This window comes from Hemicordylus capensis, chromosome 5 (assembly GCF_027244095.1).
Source record: "Hemicordylus capensis ecotype Gifberg chromosome 5, rHemCap1.1.pri, whole genome shotgun sequence".
Classification (NCBI taxonomy): Eukaryota; Metazoa; Chordata; class Lepidosauria; order Squamata; family Cordylidae; genus Hemicordylus; species Hemicordylus capensis.
In genome coordinates, this window is record NC_069661.1 from 49,403,435 (window position 1) to 49,425,184 (window position 21,750).

General features: G+C 42.4%; 1 protein-coding gene across 9 annotated transcripts in view; it reads right to left on the minus strand.

Moving 5' to 3' along the window:
* Nucleotides 1-4,839: 4,839 nt before the first annotated feature.
* LOC128328539 (WD repeat-containing protein on Y chromosome-like) overlaps nucleotides 4,840-21,750 on the minus strand; it is a 55,124-nt gene continuing 38,213 nt past the window's right edge. For 7 of the 9 annotated variants that reach the window (XM_053258609.1, XM_053258606.1, XM_053258612.1 and 4 more), the window contains 11 exons: nucleotides 21,072-21,117; nucleotides 19,484-19,543; nucleotides 19,171-19,333; nucleotides 16,793-16,882; nucleotides 13,294-13,352; nucleotides 11,114-11,255; nucleotides 10,986-11,025; nucleotides 7,745-7,833; nucleotides 6,515-6,672; nucleotides 5,696-5,790; nucleotides 4,840-5,125 (listed from right to left, as the gene is read on the minus strand). In XM_053258609.1, coding sequence (XP_053114584.1) covers nucleotides 4,969-5,125; nucleotides 5,696-5,790; nucleotides 6,515-6,672; nucleotides 7,745-7,833; nucleotides 10,986-11,025; nucleotides 11,114-11,255; nucleotides 13,294-13,352; nucleotides 16,793-16,882; nucleotides 19,171-19,333; nucleotides 19,484-19,543; nucleotides 21,072-21,117 — 1,099 coding nt within the window. In that variant the 3' untranslated portion in view covers nucleotides 4,840-4,968. Of the gene's footprint in view, nucleotides 5,126-5,695; nucleotides 5,791-6,514; nucleotides 6,673-7,744; nucleotides 7,834-10,985; nucleotides 11,026-11,113; nucleotides 11,256-13,293; nucleotides 13,353-16,792; nucleotides 16,883-19,170; nucleotides 19,334-19,483; nucleotides 19,544-21,071; nucleotides 21,118-21,750 lie in introns of those variants that run through there. The other 2 variants (XM_053258611.1, XR_008309279.1) reach the window with 2 other exon arrangements.

Below are 21,750 nucleotides of genomic sequence, written 5' to 3' on the forward strand. Positions count from 1 at the left end.
AGGTAAACAAGAACCTGTGCCCTCCACCCCTACAGGGAGCTTGCTAATCCCCCAGTTGTTTGAATACAATCAACATCACATCAAGGATAAACAGGTTGCTTACTTGTAACTGATGATCCTTGAGTGATCCGAGGGTATTCACACAACCCACCCATCATCCCCACTACAGCGGAATATGTTGGTTAATGTGAGGCATGCTCTAACGATCTCTCACTTACCTTTTCCAATTCCTTATAAGGGGATCACTTGGACTGTGGCAGGCATCCTGCGTCAGAACTGAATCCAACAACACTCCCAACTGCTGCTCCTAATAGATGCGCATAGCACAGGTCGGAGCTAGAGTATTGCACAAAGCTTTGAAAGTCCTACCGATGGCTGCTGCGTATGTGCAATCTCAGTTGTGTGAATACCCCCAGATCACTCAAGGATCATCAGTTACAGGTAAACAATCTGTTTATTCAATAACTCTTTCCCTTGCTTGGGTGACAGCTCACTCGAGAAGGGAAGCAAGTGGTCAAAGTCCAGAGCATGTTGAGAGGAGATGAGTTGGGCGACAGCCTCAGCTTTCACACATTCCTTTATGAGGTTTTGTAGGATTGATACTCTCTTCTCAATAGATGCTTCCTTTGGGATGCAAGGAACTTTAGGCTATTTTGGATTACTTCTACTACAATTTTACTACTGCTTTAACAATTTTAAAATTATAATACTAATTCTTTAATTAGTACTGTTTATCCTTCTTGGGAGGGAGGGATGAGTGAGAGAGAGAGAGAGAGACTGACTCCAACACGTGGTCTGTCCACTAGTTATGAATACATGGAACCACTACCAGATCATCTGTTACAGGGAAGCAACCTGTTTTTAAGTCTGCATATTGTACTCGGCAATGAGCACAACCTAGTTATTTTGAAGAGGCACCATAAATAATCCAAAAGAGGACAATTAACAGGTAAGCATCCAGTTGAGTGTTTTTATGGCCCATACCATCTTGGGAATGATGTATTATGCATTTTCTTTTCTTCTGACCTGTGCAGTTTGTTACATGGAACTAATGGTTTCTATTGAACAACATACTTGTAGCATAGTCTATTGCAGAAAAACCCAGTCCAAACCACCCAGAGATGCTAAATTCAGCATTTGGCACTCTGCTGTGACTTTACAATGCATCATTAAATGGACTAAACAAATACTACCTGGGCATTAAAGCTGATAATTGCTTACATGGTTTATGTCTAAGTTGGAATATTAAAGTATACGAAGCATAGTAACATCTGGCAAGAAAGGCCTATTACAGCTTTTACGGTAAATGACCTGCTTATACATCCTATGACAAACATGGCACCCATAAAGATTGTTAAGGAAGGGTTGCTCACATGTCAGAAAGATTGCAAGAACAAGTTAGACACATTTTAGCCATTGACCTTTGTTTCTTGATAATGTCTTGCAGCAAAATATATGTGGGCTTATACTGGAGTTTGCCGGAATCATTTCTCCTTCAGGAACTCTTCAGGCTGTGTTTGTCTTACGCTCAGCCATTCAAAAAGCAGCTTGAGGTTCTTGCAGGAAGAGCTGCTAAATTGCAGCCTAATAAGCACTGATGGGTTTATTACAGCATTTTGATGGATCTGGGATTTGATGGATCTGGGATTTGTCATTCCCTTTGGGTAGCAAGACTCAAAGTATCCATGCCCCAGCTTCCTTTTCTCCCTCTAGCTAGAATTCTGGAGTTAACACTTTGTTTTCAGGTTGCAAACTATGTAGCAAGAGCACAGTTAGCACTGGGATGTTCTGCTGTTGGTGTAAGTCGTAACACTTTAAAAGTATGCTCTACCAACAATGGGCCTTATCACCATGCAGTTATGTACTAGACTGGTCTGTAAAATAAGTACCTCAAAATTGCACAATTCCGTTGGTGCTGAATCACAGGTACGGAAGGATCCTATGAGCTCCAACATCACAAGACTTGTTAGAATTAAGTTGCAAGTCTTATCAAAAATTCCATATAAATGGTTTTGCTGTTTTGATTCCAGCATAAGTTAACCAAGTACTCCTTGGACAGTGCACTGTGTCTGGGAATAAATTTAATTTTTTTGTTTCAGTCATGCTGTTGTGATTCATTTGCCTTAGCAGAGTTAGGAGTTAATGCAGTTGTATTCAGATTTGTCTAGTTTTTTGCAGACAAAAGTGCATCAGACAAAGCGATCAGATAAAAATGCATAATGTGGAGCTGGGGTGGGGTGCTGGCCAGTTCTACATAGTCTCTTACCCGCCATGATCCACTTTTATTAAATATACAAAACAAGAGTACTCAGGATCTCTTAACAGTTAAGGTGTAACCAATAAACTAAGTGCTAAGAAATACTAAGTATGCACTCTTAGCTGGTGCTAGGTGGTTCAACTGTGGACTGTCAACCGTCTGCTGAGGTTGGATTAGATGTGGCAGGAAATGTCTTAAATGATGACTGGTTTTACCCACCACCATTGATTAGCAAGCCAGAGGTTGCTAGTTTGAATCCCCGCTTGTATGTTTCCCAGACTATGGGAAACACCTATATCGAGGAGCAGCCATGTAGGAAGATGCCGAAAGGCATCATCACATACTACGTGGGAGATGGCAATGGTAAACCCCTCCTGTATTCTACCAAAGAGAACCACAGGGCTCTGTGGGTGCCAGGAGTCGACAGTGACTCAACGGCACACTTTACCTTTAACACAATTGTGCTGCTTGCTCTCAATCAGCTTCTATTCTCAAGCACTCCTTAACCTTCAGAAATATTGTTTTCTCTTCACCTCAGTGAAATTTATTTTGGTTTACAAGTTATTTGCTAATTTCATCCTATCACACACTGCTATTTAAATTATAAACATTAGTCTTGAGCAGTTTTAGTGCCGTGCTTCAGATCATCCTCTATAACTCATTTGGAATTGATGTAATTTCATTCTCAGCAGCAAGAACTCCAATGGCCTTTGGGATCACATTGTTTACTTAAGAATTCTGCATGCTGCTGTTCAAACATCATTGCCTACTGCTCACCAGTATTGGAAGATTTTGTATGTGCTTCTGCATTAATACTTATATTAACTGGTTAATTGTTGCTTCCTCTTCTATTATTATCTCAATTAATTTTACTTCCATTTTCATGTCTCCCCACCTCCCCTGTGTTCTCTCATGAGGGTGCAATTTTCAGTTAACTGATGTCAGTGGTAAACATAAAAACATTCTTAATTGAGTTTGATTTGAACATTGACCATTAACCTTTTCATTTATCCCTCTTTGTGTGACTTTTTTGACCATATTCTTAATAGGTGATCCTTAACAAAAAGTATTGGATTAATAGACAAAAATCTGGGTTCCTGCGGATGCAAATCTCCATGAAGAACTCAGTTGCCTTGTATGTCAACATACAGGAGCCCCTCTTTATTTGCAGGGGTTCTGCTCCCGTCAGTTAGCATGGAAACCGTGAATAAACAACCTTACCTTTATGGGAATGCACAGCTTAGGTTCCTTACTTTAAAAAAAAAAAAGTCAAAAAAGCAGGAAGGGAGCAGAAATAAGGGTAGAAAAGCATAGTACCTTGTTCTTCATGTCTCCAGGAATGCCCCCCTCCCCCACCATTTGTCGTCTTTTTAGTTTTAAAGTTATTTTTAAAACAAAAAAAGTCACAAAATGGCTCTGTGTTTCAAAATGGCAGCCAGAAATTTCTGACCACTCAGGAACCACGGATAGATGCAAATTGCCTATATTTTCTGCTGCAGATAATGAAACTAGGTTTCCTAAGACCCATCCACAGATACATGAAACCACAGATAACAAGGGTCTCCTGTATTTGTACTGTATGAGAAAACATACAAATGTTTTCTTATTCATACCCACCCACCCTCAAAACAAGGTGATCTTCTAGGCTTCCCAGGAGTGAGCCTTTTTAACACTGAACCCAAGATATATTGTTGGCCATTGATGATTGTGTAGCTGGTCAAAAATACAAAATTATGCTATAAGAATGAAAGTTGGACCTGAAATCATCAAGGTCATTCCTCAAATAATCCTTTCCCCAGTTTGCAGTAAGGTTGAAAATTGTGTGATTACAAATGGATATGCATTTCGGGAACAGAAGCTTGCTGAATTACAAAGCCTACTTTAATTTTACACTGTTGGCTATTGGAGATGTGTACAATGAACAACACAATTGTATGTAATTGCTAACTTAGGATGCTGATCTAAAGTGTACTATCTGATGACAGCTTTCTGGACTTTGTAATTTACCTAAATCCTGCTAACTCCTCATAACTGTGTATGGCATATACATCCCTAGGTATGGAAAGGATTCATATATTTGGGGGAAATTGGGGAAAGCACTTCAGCATTAACAGGAAACGTAAACTCGAATCAATCTGCTGCCTATTTCAAAGGAATGAAAGCTGCCATTGCCAAGGTGGTCAGGTCAATAGATGTTTTATATTTAACAAGTGTATTCTGTACGTAAACGTGTCTCCGTGGGACAGAGGAGTATGTATTAAACTTGAATAAACTTATAGCAGTGTTTAAAGTATGCAAAATGTCTACCATATATGTAAATGGAATCCTTCATAGTGATATGCTCAGACTGACAAATGACATCAATTGGTTTTTTTAATGGCAACACAGATTGCCTGAGGTTGTGTAAAAATATTTATAATAAATATTTAAATCTACTTCTTGAACCACAAGTAATGGACACATTAGACTTCTTTATTGCCACTGGCTACAATTCAGTCTACAATTGTGACATAATATTCCCAGTATCCAGTGGGACTAGCCACTGCTGGGATTAATGTTGATGAAGACTTAACTGGTCTGTAACAGCCCTCAAAATGCTTAAAAGAGGAAAAATTAGTTGCATAAGGATAAGTGCTATTTATTTTCCATTTAAGAAAAGTGGCTTGGCTCCTTGAAACTGGGCTCTCTGCTGGACCCTGTACAGAAAGCTGTTAAAGTACTGTACGAAATGGGTCGTCAAGTCCTGCTAGATTTGGTTTCTGGAAGACAGCTGTTACACAGGTTAATTCACACAGTGGAAGTGAGTGATAAGTGGTTGTTGCAAGGCTTGCACGTTCTTGAAGAGGTTTGAGCTGGTACTTGTTTGGTCTGAAAAACAAAAAGTGACCCATTTTTAAGATGAGCGGATATTTTTATTGGCCAGCAGTTCTAATATGGGTTTGTTCCTGTTCAGAAAGACTTCTCACAAACCTCTTTGAGACTACTGGGTGCACAGTGGTCTACATGGATGTAAATCTGCACTGATCACTCCCAAAATTATTATTATTATTACATTTATATCCTGCTCTTCCTCCAAGGAGCCCAGAGCGGTGTACTACATACTTGAGTTTCTCTTTCATAACAACCATGTGAAGTAGTTTAGGCTGAGTGGGGAGTTTCCACAATACTTAGACACAAAAGAACAAGAAGACTCCTGGTGAGTGAGGGAGAGGTTAGGTTCATATTAAAAATAACCTGTGACATATGCATGTCAAGAGCCAGTCCATAATAAATTGAGAACTTGCTTTAAGTGTGGCTTAGTGACTGCTTTAGTTGTCGTTTTCATCAAATGGTACTTTCTATTGCACCTTGCAGACCAGTAAAGTTGATTTGATATGATATGGGAAAGTACTCTATATGTTGGGGAATTCAAGAACTTGAGATTAATGTTGGACAGACCTGCGTTGAGTTCTTGGTTTTTGCCTTTGCTTCAGTTCTTCTGCAATTTCATCATCTCTTGCCTTCACAATTCTGATATCCTGTATCGGGTCATCCTACACACACACACACACACACACACAGACACACGTTTTACATTATCAGGAGCATAGTCATAGGAAGAGAACTAGTCTTGTGGTAGCAAGAATGAATTGTCCTCTTTGCTAAGCAGGGCCCACCCTGATTTGCATTTGAATGGGAGACTACGTGTGAGCATTGTAAGATATTCCCCTTAGGGGATGGGGCTGCTCTGGGAAGATCACCTACATGATTGCACGCAGAATGTCACAGATTCCCTCCCTGTCATCTCCAAGATAGGGTTGAGAGGGACTCCTGCCAGCAACCTTGGAGAAGTCACTGCCAGTCTGCGTAGACAATACTGAGCTAGGGTGGACCAATGGTCTGACTCAGTATAAGGCAGCTTCCTATGTTCCTATCTATATGCTGCAAAAAATGAGTGATATATTTAAAAGCTTTGAAAATATTTTTTAGAGCTTTTAAAATATATATTCATGTCTGAGTATTGGTATGGTTGTAGCATTCCCTTTAGCCTTGTTTAGCAGCTGACAACTATTTTACTATTCTGGCTAGGTTTATATTTTGAGAAATGTACCACAGAGTTTCTACAAGTTTTCTTTTAATATTAGAACTTTTTAATGTGCAAGCTATTATGAGCATCAAAGGAAAGCAATTCTGGCAATTTTGATGTTACAGTAGTTTTCAGTATGAACAGTCATACCTTGGTCAATATAGACGGAGTACAGTAAACAATCTTCCTACCTCAAAATTCAGGTTAGATGCCCTTTGTTTGGCAAAGCTTTTATCTGGAGATTCCTGTCCAAAGGAGTCAGCATCAGTTTCTGAGTGAATATTGTTATCTGACTGTCTCCAGGATGACGTGTCTGTGATGTTCCATAGTTCTTTTTGGCCAAACATACCTTAAACAAAATGACATGAAAGTCTTGTGCTTGATCATTGCAATTTCTCTCAAGCATGAATATGTTCAAATTTGCTCTTATGATTTTGGTATAGCACAAGAGACTCTTAAGCTTTCTTCACATATTAAACACATACAATATGTGTGCATGTACAAATGTGCATTTATTCACACGTGTACAGGAGTACTCTTATCTGTATCCTTCATTTGAGAGGGCCTGTAGATCCAGGTTCACTTTTAAAATTAGTACATGTACAGTCATTCACACTAAGTGCACATTTGTACAGATATCTATACATACTTACAACATAATGTCTGAACAGGATTTTTGAGTCCTGTTACAGCTGTTACAGTAACTTGCAAAGTATCACCATACAACTAAATAGAAGATGATGGTGCCTCAACTCCAAATATAATTGTTTAATGATCTGGATTGTGCTCCGTTGTCATTCATGAGAAATGCACCTGTGCATGGACCTCGCAGATGGATTTGCTCACTCTGTGGCGGTCATGCCTCAGTCCATGTGCTCAGCATGTCATGGCGCCCTAACTGCTAAAATCCAGACATGCTGGGCACATGACTAAGGCGCAGGCACCACGAGGAGCTAGCAAATCCATCCGTGAGATTCCTGTGCAGGCACAGTTTCTCATGAATGACAATGGATCACTTCCAGATAGTCAGTTACAGGTAAGTAGGGATGTGCACGAATGGGTTCGTGCACTCCATGGAATGGGGTAGGCACGTGCACTGGCCACTTTTGCTATGACGCTGACTGGGGCTGCAAGGAGGTACGCAGCAGCCCCACGCCAGCATTTTTTGAGACAGTGCCGGCGGGGGGATGCTCCTTAAAGGAAACCCCCCCCCACCTCCGGACTGGTCTGAACGCCGGACCTCCAAGCCAGTTTTGGCGGTCCATAAAAAGATGGCTGAACCAGTCCGTGCACATCCCTACAGGTAAGCAACCTGTTCTTTCGTGAGGTAAAAACATGACATGGGAGTCAGAAAGACCAAGTTGTTTTCCACTAGATTTCTTTAAATATATTGTGACATTTCAATCTCAATCTTCCCTTACCTACATATTGCCCTTCTAGGCTCCACAGTTTCACACTGCAGTCCAAAGATGATGTGAGGAGAAGCTGATAGTCACTCAGAAGGGTAACACTACTCCATTGTTAAAAGGAAAATAGCCTTTGTTAATAGTTGGAAAAGAAGTATTAAAATGCTTCAGAGGTTTCTGCAGCATAAGATGTTGCTTCTTGAGCTGTTCCTCGTCTGAAATTAATTTCCCTTGAAATCACAGTAGGGGCAAACCAAACATTTTTAGGAGTAGAGCTTTTGAATTGGAACCAAAACATAGTACTGCTTGAAGAATGGTTTCTCAAACCTGGGTCCCCAGATGTTGTTGTTGAACTACAACTCCCATCATCCCTGGCCAGGCCATTGTGGCTGGGGATGATGGGAGTTAGCCCAACATAATCTGGGGAACCAAAATTGAGAAACTCTAGCATTAGGAGTTGTTGCTGGGATGCGGAGGCTGGAACAGAGGGGACAATGGGTTTCATACATTTCTTTTCCCACTCAGTGTGGGAAATAATGGCTAAGTAACATACAATTGTCCCATTTGCTGCCCCCCATGTATTCCACTACTTATCCATAGATGTGGCATCATTCAGTGATCTATAAGCCATGTGCATGCACACAACGTAAAGATCACTGAATATGATGCCACATCTATGAATAAGTAGTGTTTTTTGACATTGTAGCACACTCCAGTGTAGCAACAGCAATGTAAAACCAGCAGGTCTTTTGTATACTGGCTTCCCTTTAGTCCCCTATTATGCTGGAGTAAGGGAGCTACTACAGCTCAACCGTACAGGAAGACATTGAGCATGCCTCTTCTGTTCCTACAGCAAAGTTATTCCAGTGACAGCCAACATTAAGGTGAGGAGCTGTAGCACAGGCATATATATATATTCTACAGAAAAGGAGATAGCAGAGTGCAGCAGAGAATCCTTCCATCAGTGTTGCTTTCCTGATTTGTAAAGAGCTTTACAAATCAACTGTTAAAATCTGCTTTGAGTACCTTGATCTTGAAGTGACATTGCATTCTGCCCCTGCTTCCTTCCATCAATGCTCAACAGGTCTCCAGCATGTAAAAAAAATACCCCCAAAGCATGCTAAATGGGGATGGGACAGCTACATGTTAGAGCATCTGTTCTGCAGGACCCAGGTTCAGTCTTCAACCTGACATCTTCAGGTGGGGCTGGGAAAGACTCCTGCCTGAAACCTTGGAGAGCCACTGCCAATCAGTGTAGAGTCTACTTTGGCTCAGGCTTTGCAGAAAGGGAGTGCAGGTGGACCTTCCTCGGGGGAGGGGGAGCAAGCATGCGTACCAAGGAGGACTAAGTGGCGGAGGGAGGTGGCATGGTGCAGGGGAGAGGCAAAATACTATTTTGTGCATTCATGCAAAAAGGTCATTGGATGAATGGCACTGGAATGAAGTTATCCTGGGGATTTGATGCCCAGCGTGGTTCGTGTCTGATCCCAACTGATTTAAAACCAGCTGCCTATTGCGGCCAAGGCACCTTGAGAGGGAGCCATTTCTCTCTTGCATTGGTGGGGCGTTGTGGTCCTTCAGCCCCCTATAACCCCTTGGTCTGCACTGCTGGTGGAAGACGGCGGTCCCCTTTATGACCTCGCCAGGCGGTGGCGGGGGGACAACCTCTGGCCGGGATCATGCTGCGGTGAGGGCTGAGCGGTGGAGGGAGGGAGGGAGGGCTGCCTTGGCTCGCCTCGCAGCAACACGCGGGCAGCATGTGGGGCCATGTGAGCTGCATGGCCCCAAAGGCAGGCTAGTGTGATTGGTGCACGCAGGGGAGTTGGGAGGGGGGCACAGAAGTGTGTGCTGCGAGAGAGGATGGGGGAACACCTGCTACACTCTGGTGCACAAGCACAGAGGTGGCAGCTCTTGGACCCAGGCAACCTTCCAAATGCAGTCCGGTGCACCATTGCTTCACCCACCCTGAACAGTGCCTCATCTCCCCAGCGAGGAAGACAAGGCATCCACCACTACAACACCCCGTGCCCCCCGCCATCTCAGAATTTCCCCCTTCCCTTTAACACCAGGTCCCCACCGCTCTTCTTCACGTTTTTTTTACCATTAAAAAAACATTCCCAGCACCTGCCACGTAACTGTTTTTAAGGAGTTTTGGAGGAGCTGCACGGGTTTCATTAGGTCCGCCTCACAAAGTGCACATCTAAGAGCAGGATCCAGATCAAGCCAGGTGATCATGACCAAGCAGCATTGACACAAATGAGAGATGACTAAATTAATTTCAGTGGGTGGTCGTGACTAACGTCGTCTGGATTCGGCCCTGCGACTACACAACTCCTGCTAAAACTCCACCTCCATCAAGAGAGGGTTAAACTGTAGACTTTGGGCTCTACTGACAACTTGCCAAGCTCTCCTCTCCTCTCCTCCTTTTTGCTTTGCTTGATATTCAGCCTGATGAAGAGTTTTGGGGAATTCAAAAGCTTGCTTGTCTGTTGTTTTCGTAGGCCCCATGTAGCTTTTGAATTTTTCTAATGGCCCAACATCCCCTCTCCATTGAGTAATCACAAGCACCCCCACCCCGCACATACTGAAGACATACTGGAGATGTATTTGTTCACCCAGGCTTTTAGATTCAGGGGTTCTCAACCTTGGGTCCCCAGATGTTGGTGGACTTCAACTCCCATAATCCCCAGCCATAATGGCCAAATGCCATTGTGGTTGGGAGTTATGGGAGTTTAAGTCCACCAACATCTGGGGACCCAAGGTTGAGAACCCCTAATATTCCATGTTTGCAAAAGATTCCAAATTTAATGATTTTAATGCTTATATTATTTTAATTGTAAACTGCCCAGAGATGCAAGTTTTGGGCAGTATAGAAGTCTGTTGATACCCGTGTTTCCCCGAAAATAAGACAGTGTCTTATATTAATTTTAGCCCCCCAAAATGCACTAGGGCAATTAGCGGTACATCAGAAATTACTGCTAGGTCTTACTTTCGGGGAAACAGGGTAGATAGATAGATAGATAGATAAACTTAAACTTGAAACCCCTTTACTAACTGCTGGTCTGGGAAATTGCACATGAAGAATATAGCGGTCCTTGAAACTCTGCATGAAGAATTTAGCAGTCCTTGACTCCAAAAAGGTTGAGAAATACTGGTGTAAACAATACTAAGCTAGGTGGACCAAAGCTCTGACAGCTTCCTATGCTCAAAACTGAGAGGACTAGAACTGGTTTTTATGATCAACAGTATAGCTTACCTTGTAATGCTGCATCTGTGAGCTCTCCAGCTCAGAAGTACTATAAATTGTTAAGGAAGAAGGGTAAGAACTTATGTTCTGTATGACTGAATGCAGTCTATTTTGAAGGCCAATAATGCTTCTCTCACCAGCGGGTGGCTTGGTCTCTGGTCCCCATGTAGCATATTCTGCAATGTTCCAGATACACAAAGACCCCTGTTGGTCTCCAGCACACAGGAGGGAGTCGTCATCACTGACTGCAATGTCACTGATTATAGATTTCTCTTTGGACTGCACAAGGTGAGAGCAGAGAAAAAGATGTTGAGTGGCAAATTAAATCATATAAGGATTGCAAGGAGTTTCAGTACCAAAGATATGGGGCAAGTAAAGTTGCCATTAATCAATACAAATATATGTATTTTTGCTCTGTTGATGGACTAATTGCACTTTAAGCACCATCTGGGTCACTTTTGTTTTGCAGTGGGTGTATATGGTGAGATAGAAGTGCAGCAGAGAAATCTGGGAATGCATCAGCAAAGAGTGCCTATATTTTAAAGTTATCCCTGAGCTTAGGCCAAGTAAGCTTCTGAAACGTAGAGCTAGCATGTTTTGGTATAATGTAGGGCTTCTCAACCTGTGGTACTCCAGATGTTGCTGAACTGCAACTCCCACCACACCCAGCTACAAATTATTGTAACATCTGGAGTGCCACAAGTTGAGAATCCCTGATATGGACAGCCACTAACAGGGTGTGTGTTCACTCTTTATTTTTATTGCAAGTTGTGTAACACTGGGATGTTTCAAATACATGAATTTGTCTAAAGAGGTGGACAGTGCTTTCCATTTCTCCTACAAACCAGGAACAAACCCTAGTTTCCAATTCTTATTTGCGGGACAGCACAGACCATAGTTTCTGTTCAGATAGATTCAAACTATAGATTGCCTCAAACCAAGTCAGAAAAGTGGATGCTGCTGTGGGGGTGGGGAGTGTCATTGTGCAAGGCTTGGACACATAACACTAAACTGGGTGTTGTGTGCCAGACCTTGTACACATAGCTGGTGTTGTGTGCCCAACCCTTGTGTGTGCGTGCTCTCCTGTACATGTAGCAGTTTCTGACTTGTTTGGAGGCATTGTTTTTTGTTATGTCTGAACCATCACATAGGCTAAATGAAATTGCATTGCAATCCAATGATGCTTACATCTAAATCTGCATTAATAGTGAAGTGGGGGTTAAGCCATTTAAAAAAACTAGATTGGTTACCAGCTTGTTTCTGGGTGGAATTCAAGATGTTGGTGATTATCTTTAAACTAAGTTCTTCATGATCTGCGAAGGTATCTGAAGGACTGTCTCCTCCAATGTGAATCTGCCCCACCCTGTAAGATCAGATAGAGAGGACCTCCTGTGTGTGCTACCTGAAATGGTGGTTTGATTAGCATCTGCACAGGGTAGGGCTTTATCTGCTGTGGGCCCCTCACTTTGGAATGCTCTCCTGAGAGAGGCTTGGTGGAGTCCCTCTCTGCCCTTTTAGACAGCAGGTGAAAACATGAATAAAACAGCTTTATTCATGCAGGCTTTTAGATAGACTGGTGGTGGTTTTATCATTTAACTTTTGTAAGTCACCCAGAGACTTCTGAATGTGTGGGATATAAATCTTAAGAAAAATAATATCTAGAGGTTTATTATTTACTATTATTTATTCGATTTCTATACCGCCCATCCAAAAATGGCTCAGGGCGGTTTACACAGAGAAATAATAAAGTTTAGAGTTCTAAAAAACAGCTAAGTAATTTCATCGCATACAGATGCACAGTATACTTGTCTTTCGTATTAGACTGTCCTCTTTCTGTCACAATATATGAAACTCAGCTGGTTTATAGATAGCACAGGGATTTTAGAAATCCTTTTGCCAGTTGTGCAATCATGTTCTGTGCCAAAGGTATTGAATTTGGGTAATATGAATAACAACAATAAATAATCTTAATGCATTTACAGTAGTGGCAAAATTATAAACATGTTTGTTTAATGAGACATATCTATGGTTTTCTGTGATATCCAAAGTGTTTCCCCTGTATGCCAAGACCACTGTACTCGTAATATAGACATCTGCAAAACTTTGACTTGTAAGAGCATAAAAGGAAGGATTTAATTAAAAATGAATGTATGCCATTTCCACAAGTGCCTTTTTAAAAGATTGTTCAATGGATTTATTTACAACTGTTAGCTGCAGCAGTCTCACAACAGTAGTAAAAATATATAGCACCCTACCCCTTTCTAATGAAAATTTAGCAGCATACTATATATTTTCATAGACAATGATCAGCACTTACACTAGAGAAATAAGCAAGTCGTTTCCCACGGCCACAAACATTCCAAAATGTAATATAACCTAGGAAGTAACAATGCAACATTATCAGAAATAGCTCATAAATGAAAAAAAATAGGTTTTCTAGTCTTTAAAAAGATATTTCCAAAGCAGGAAAAAATGCACTCTGTGGCTGAATGAGTGGGGGAATGGCATTGTTCTATATTTTGCTCTGTTAAAATAGCAGTTATGAAAATTATAAGGCAAAGTTGTTTTCCACCATACAGTAGCCACACAGGCTGGTGTTCTCCTGGCATCCACGATGAATTTTGCCAGCATGTTGTTCTTTTTGTTGACTGTTGAAGAGAAGTCTGACAGGCAACATTGTCCAAGATCACTCTCAGTATGTTATAGGTTCCATGGGGGCTCAAGGAAAAAGTTCTGGGGTGATTTTTCAATTTGCTCAAAATTAAAAAAGCAAAAACGAAACAGGAATGGTGATAAGAGAGCTCACTTGTTTAAATAATAGTTTCATCTCATTTTCACCTCTAGCAGCACTAGTTTTAAGAGGCTTTCCCATTTTGGAGTAACATAGTCATTCAAGAACATCCTTCTCCCCCACTGCACTGTGCCCATCAAAATCACAAGCATGAAGCTTGGAGAGCATCATGATGTTCCAGCAAGTGTATAATTCGCTCATGAATGCCTTCCATCTAGGTCAGCAACTTCCTACAGATCCCATTAGGAAGATGTGGGGGGGGGACCCATCTTATTTACTGCCTGAGCAGGCTGGTCTACATCTTACAAGAATCCCACAGAGTGAACTACAAATGATGACTGATCTCCACCATGGCTGCAATGTGTGTTTGAATCAAATGGAGACAATCCACCCAGCCTCTCTAGGGGCATGTGCTGCTGGTGTACATCATCTCCATGTTTATGCAGAGGTAGGGTTGTGGAAATCATCACTATTTACTGCCAACAGTGAGCAGAAGTTGTTCCTAGTTATCCTTTAAGCAGAGCATCTGTAACTAATCTTAGGAGGCTGAGGGATTTCGCCCATTCCCTCATTCTTAGAAAGCAAAATGATGTTTTGGTTGCCACTAAAAGGTGTGAGGAAAAACCTTCTTAATGGTTGTGGCCAAATGTATAACTTAGGATGGATTCAAAGTTTCATACTCCCACGTCTGTAATATCCACAGATATTCCCACATCTCCAGTATTCACAGCCTGAGCCCTTTCTCACAATCCATGAGAAGGCCTTGAAAAGCTTACCTTCCCCGCAGACGATCCTCTCCTTGTTGCTGGGCAGGTGGCTTGCCCGCCCAGATGATTGCCGGCTTCTGCTGGCAGCAGGGAGGCCCTCAGAACTCCCATTATGGGGAGGCTGCTGGTTTGTGGGTGCTGCACGGAGCTGACACACAATCAGCCTAGGCTAATGGCATGTTTGCACCCTTAACCAGGGCTAACAGCTGGGGCTTCCTTGTGGGTTTGCCACTGGGAGCCGTGTGGCTCCTGGCAATTCTCACGCGCTGGCAAAACTGGGCTGGGCTTCCCTAGCCTGGTTTTGCCTACACGTGAGAACAGCCTCCCTTTGTGGGAGGAGTACAAACCACTCCACAATCTCTAAGCTTATCTGTGAAAGGAAAGAGGCCTGGATTCTATGCACGCAGCGACACCATCCAGATGGTGAAAAATGACAAGAAGCTTCCTGAACGTGAAGTCAAAGGCCTGTGTTAGTGTGCCGTGTTGTATTAAGTCTCTGCTGTGCCCATTCAGAGAGCGCTGAACCGTTTCAAAGTTTTGAAATGAAGTTCCCTGTGTGTGTTATAGTCAGAGTAGCTGGTGCCGTGCCACTTAGCAAGGGAGATGATTTCTGTATTTGGAACAAGCGTTTGCAAGATGCAGAGTCTCTACACTTCTCTATAGTTTGGAAGCTCAGTATAAGAAATGGATGTTGCTCTGCTAGGATGGGATTTATCCAGGCCTATTTTGTCAGTTTTTCATTATCAAATTGCAAGATGTGTGAAAATAGACAAAGTAGGAAAATAGACTTTTTCTGTCTCACTATCCTCTTTAGTCAAAACTCTACAATGCTTCAAAATGTATTGACCAATAGCAGTATGAAAGAAATAGCATGTGTTCACCACAGTCTCTCTCTCACACTGGCTTCAGCTCTGAAAACCTGAATTCTGGCTCCAGCTTTGATTACATCTACAAGGAGTCAATGTTCCTGAGGTTTCCCCTACTTCAGCGTATGAGTTCTTCAACATATGAGAGATAACAAGAAGGCAGGAGTAATCAGTGATGAAAGTAGATGGCATGGTTTTAGTTCTCAGCATGTTTTGCCAGTATTATAAGTTGAATGATGGCAATAACTATTTTCAACTATTTGTATTGAGATATATCTGTATTGCCGGTTGCAGGTGGGTTTTTCATGCTATTAGTGAGAAAGAGCTCTGTTTTCTGCTGAGCAAGAAATCTCTTCTTGAGTTTCTTACATAGAGTAGTTTAGTCAGGGATTCTCAGCGTTGTGTCCCCAGATGCTATTGGACTTCAACTCCCAAAATCCCCAACCCCAGGGGCCTTTGGTTGGGGATTATGGGAGTTGAAGTCCAACTACACCTGGAGACCCAAGGCTGAGAACCCCTGGTTTAGATTGTAGGATAATCTGAGCTGTTGACCTTTAAGCCACATTCAGAATGCGTACAATTAGGAGAATATTTGCCCTTTGTGGCAGCCCAATCTGCTCTTCTGCCCTGGAGAAATTTGAAGCAACAGCTGAGTGGCCTATGATTTGGTTTCTGCATCTTCATTAGCTTTATTCTTGTTCTGTTCAGTGCATGCACAGTCTGCATATAATGTATGCATGTACAGATCTGTATGCGCATGCATACATTATGCTCACTGCATGTACAGCTTCCTGTCTATACAGCATTTGAGGGAGCCTGTAGCCAGATTCACTTTTTAAATGAACTATGTACAGTCATTCACAACAGAAATATGTACATGTGTACAGACAGTTGTACACATAGGAACATAGGCAGCTGCCTTCTACCAAGTCAGACCATTGGTCCATCTAGCTCAGTATTGTCTACACAGACTGGCAGCAGCTTCTCCAAGGTTGCAGGCAGGAGTCTCAGCCCTACCTTGGAGATGCCAACATAATGTCTGAACAGGACTCTAATCTCACCTTAAACACACAGACCAGGATCCAAAGACCCTCTTGTGGGAACCTACGGTACTTTCATGTGGGTCTCGAGCCAATATTGATGTCCCCTTCTACTGCAACTCCTCAAAATGCATTCAATGGCACTCTGAAAGATCCCTCAACCTTCAGGAGCAGCTTGCTATGAACATAAGGCCTGGAGGCTAGAAAGTGTGCAGATGGAGCTTTGAATCCCAGCCACAACATTTAATTCTTAAGCTGCTATCCTATGCCCTCTTACCTGAGAAGGAAACCATTGAACACAGTGTAAACATGGCTAGGGTTGCAGCGTAAATTGCTTTTATTTTATCTTTACCTCTGGGTCCACTGGCCACTAGCACGGCTGCTGTTTTCTTCCTTTCCAGCCTTGATAAAAGGAAGATGATTTTACTGATGCTTAAATCATCTGGGAAGAAAAACTGAAATGTGTCAGTATTTGCAGCAGTTCACAGAAGCCAAGACCAGCATAGGATGTATGTGAGCAACTAGCAATGTATTTTACAGCTGTAACCTCCGAAACCAAAGCCAGATATACACACAGACTTCAGAAGACAATTTATCTAGCTGTTTCCACTCAGCATGTTCATGATGCTTTATTGCTCAGAATCCACAAATTCTTCAGTGCTCTGCAGTAATGAAGACTATAAATTTCAGATCCAGTCTGATGTATTCCCATAACTGCTATAATGATCATATAGAAACACAGGTTATTTTACTCTTGATAGCTTATTAAAATACTAATAAATTCAGTATGCACTCTGCAAACACAGGTAACATCCTTTTTGATGCTACTGGAAATCTCCTTTTCCCAAGTCCAACCTTAGAGCCAGCTAAAGGTGATAAGGCAGCCATATGTCTTCACATTTCTGTCCCTTTCACATCTAAAGTGGGTTGTGGAGGTGAAGAAGGAAGTCTTCTTTTAAAAATGAACTTGAGAATGCAGGTCAGGGGAGCTAAACTTTTTCCATTCTTACCTCACTGTGCTCTGTTCAAGGATTTTTTAAAAAGAAAATTGTGTATACATTTTTTCTGTACCATGCTTGCTTAGTGATGTATAGTCCAAAAGTTTTCATTGTGTTTTACAATGTAGCATTGTTCTGCTAATTGATTATGTATGTATGTATGTATGTATGTATGTATGTATGTATGACTGACAGACAGAAGATGTGTATCTTCCATCCTGAAACTCAAGGTGGCATTGATGGTGTTTCAGGTAGTCACCCATCCAGCTGCTGACCTGACCTAAACCTGCTTAACTTCAGCAAGGTGGCTGTCTCATCTGCCCACAAACCCACAAGGGGGGAGAGGGGCAAGATTCTATTCTCCTCACCTATGTATGACATTTTGTATAAAGATAAACCTTTCCAAGGGCAGGCATGTGAATAAATACCCACAGGCTGACCCATCATGTCTTGTTTGACTTTTAGTTTGCCCATTTAATCTCAAGCTTGGGATGGTGCCTATACAAGTTGGCCAGGAGAAGGTATCAGTATTGCAGGCTGATGAAGAGCTATAGGGATGTGTGGAATCAGCTCTATTCAAACCCAGTTTGAATGGAACCAGGCCAGTTCAACCAGTTTGGACTCGAACCAGACTGGTTCTAACTGAACTGGTTAGGCAGTTTGAGGGGCAAGCAAAGTGGGGCACCATGCCTTTAAAATCCTCTTAATGGGTGGCAAGAGGACACGGTGGCGGCAGAGTTCCTCCAAACTTGGGATGGGGCCGGTGCTCCAGCTTGGCCCCATTCTGGCTTCCACGCATGCGCAGAGGCCATTTGTGTGATCTCTGCGCATGCATGGAGGCCAGAACCAAGGTGCCCTCTCCCCTGCTCCCGGGGGATTTTAAAGGCAGGGTTCCCCCCTTTGCTTATAAAAGGGAATCCTCACCGGATTCCCCTTTACAAGCAGGCCCCTTGAGTCAAACTGAACCAGTTCTGAACCCACTGGGAACTCTCGCACTGAACCAGGGGCCAGTTCAACTTGAACTGACTTGCAGGCCAGCAGTCCGGTTCAAATTTGATTCGGATTCTAATCAATCTATCGGAATTGGTTCTGTGCACACCCCTAAAGGGCTGCTCTGTGTGGGTGTTAAAGCAGCCTCTATGTAACAGTTATAGGCTGTGCCCCATGCAGGTTGTGCCATATGCCAAGTTTAGGGTAGTGATTCGCCATATACATGGAATTGTTTTTTCACAACCTCCTCAATATGGTGGGTGCATCTGTGATTTAAACTCACAAGTTTACTCATCCAAATCTCAGGACAGCTTCTTAATGGATATTTCACACTCAGGATATGGACCTTGACATACACAACATACTCTCTCCATTATGAAGGGAGCATCTGTATATAAAGCAATGGATTTTCTTTTGAAATGCATTGAAGCAGCAATGGGAAAAGGCTTGGAGCTCTACTTCCATGTGCAAACAGACACCAATATAAATAATGGGTGCCGCATAGAAGTTTCATATGACTGCAAATTGTGGGGGCATGCACAGTGAATTGGCTTGGGGCAGTAGTAGTTTATCATGGTTTTTTTTCCAGCCACCTTTTTTTTTGTGCTGAAGAGGGGAGTTATGGTGGCAGAATCATTTTTTTAAAAGACTACTGACACTGCAAACTGTGATGTTTCACTAGTTCCATACTCCTTGGGAGTTCTGTTAGGATTTTGTCCAAGCCTAGCAAAATTCTACTCACCTGTTCCTCCTTCCATCATTGTTCTGCTTATAGTACTTAGACGGCTATAGGGATATCCTGATACCAAGTTCCATATGATAATTTCACCATCAAAACTAGAAGTGGCCAAGAAATGTGGAGGGCAGGAAGCTACACATAAAATATCATCCTTGTGACCATTTTCCTGCATTGTGTGACACAAAAAAAAGTCATGTACTCATTGTCCTTTCAACCATACATGAAGTAAGTGTTATGCTCCAAACAAAAGCAAGTCATTATTTTAAACACAATTTCTTCATTTTTAGCTCTCATTTGATATTTGATAACTACTTACTACATTTTCCATCCAGTCCAGTTGTGGATATGATCCTTCAGAGATTTCATCATTAAGATCCTGAAATTAAAATCATATATCAGTGACTGCTTTGGAACCAAGGAATCATAATATATCAGCAGATAAACAAAATTCTTGTTTGAATTAAGCATGCATTAATATACTGTATGACAGAGGCATACCACAAGAACTACTTGTATGTTTAGAGAAAGGTAGAAAACCACCTCAGATTTCAAAACCAGAGATTATAGGAGATAATGAAGGGAAACCTTCCTGTGCAGCGATATCCTTGCCATCAAATTATGTGGCAGGCAAGATCAACCAGTACAAAGCTCTGATTTGCTGGGAAGTATGCAGACATAACACTCTCTTTTGATGACTGTAGGATTGTGCAGCAATGGGAACTGCATCATGGGTGCTGCTTAAAGTCCTGAGGTTATATCCAAGTTAGCATGAGTGTATAGGTGGATTGCACTCAGGTTTGTTTTTTTTATTTATTTATTACATTTTATATCCCACTCTTCCTCCAAGGAGCCCGGAGCAGTGTACTACATGCTTAAGTTTCTCCTCACAACAACCCTGTGAAGTAGATTAGGCTAAGAGAGATGTGACTGGCCCAGAGTCACCCAGCAAGTCTCATGGCTGAATGGGGATTCGAACTCGGGTTTCCCCGTCCTAGTCCAGCACTCTAACCACTACACCACCCTGGCTCTCTCTCAGTTTTCATCAATCCCTTTCCCACGGTAACTTCGTTGCTGCATCCCAGGCCAAAGGTCCCTCAGTCTTCAGGAGTGGCTTCTTGTGGGGTGTGGGGGCTTCACTAGGAAGCATGGTCAGGAAATATATTGTCAGGTGGCACAGAGGACTAGTTAGAATATAACCCCATGTCCTATAAGCAACAACAACAAACATTTATATACCACTTTCAACAAAATTTTCCAAAGCGGTTTACATAGAGAAATAACAAATAAGATGGCTCCCTGTCCCCAAAGGGCTCACAATCTAAAAAGAAACATAGATAGACTCCAGCCAGCAACAGTCACTGGAGTGCTGTGCTGGGGGTGGACAGGGCCAGTTGCTCTCCCCCTGCTAAATAATGAGAACCACCACGTTAAAAAGGTGCCTCTTTGCCCAGTTATAAAGGTAGTCTCCAAAAGTTACTGGAAATGATTGGGCACCAAAATCCAGAAACCCAAGCAGGTCTCAATCCTGACCAAGTCACCCGCTGAATTGGGTCTGCTTTTTAGAATGTATGCATCAGAACACCAGGATATGTGTGCCATAAGGTATAATCTGATGACTTATTCTGGCTCTTGTGTCTCCAGGTCCTCGAACTGTATTTACCTGAATCCAAGACTAGGTTTTTCCCCAAGTTCTTTGATGTCAGAAATGGAGGCGGGGGGTGGGGGGGAGTCCATCTTAAATCCAGAGTCCTGTTTCTTCTGAATAAATACAGGTATAACCAGTACGTAATCTCTATTTTTGAGGGGGTTGTCTTTAATTCAGAGTCATCTTCAGTTTGGGAAAATACAGTACTAATTCCATATTGGAGTAATTCAAATTAAAGGTTAAGTTGATTTCTACTTACTGGGAAAATACTGGTCTTCCTGCCCGACCCAACAGATATGATGTACCTTTTCAAAATTGGAAATGTATTTTATTTAAGGAGGAAGCAGAAGGCTAAATATACAGAATACCCAGATTGTATTCTTCATTGATTAGAATTATAATTACTCATCCATTTATATGCTTCCAGCTTCACACAGCTTACACTTGTAAAATGTTTAAGGCTGAAATACTATGCACGCTTATTGGGAGTAAAGTGAGTCGGTGTCGACTGGCAACCACAGAGCCCTGTGGTTGTCTTTGGTGGAATACAGGAGGGGTTTACCATTGCCATCTCCCATGCAGTATGAGATGATGCCTTTCAGCATCTTCCTCTATCGCTGCTGCCCGATATAGGTGCTTCCCACAGTCTGGGAAACATACCAGCGGGGATTCGAACTGGCAACCTCTGGCTTGCTAGTCAAGTTATTTCCCCGCTGTGCTATTAGGAGGCTCTTATGTGGGAGTAGGTCCCATTAAACACAGTGACCCACTTGATGTGCAGTAGGGATGTGCATGGAACCGGCGGGCCCGGTTCGGTTCGAGGCTGGACTGGCCTCAAATCCAACTGGGCCACTTCAGTTCGGCACCTCCACGAACCCCCACCCTGGTTTGGTTCGGTCTGGGGGTGGGTTCGCGAGCTTGTAATTCTTTTTTAAATA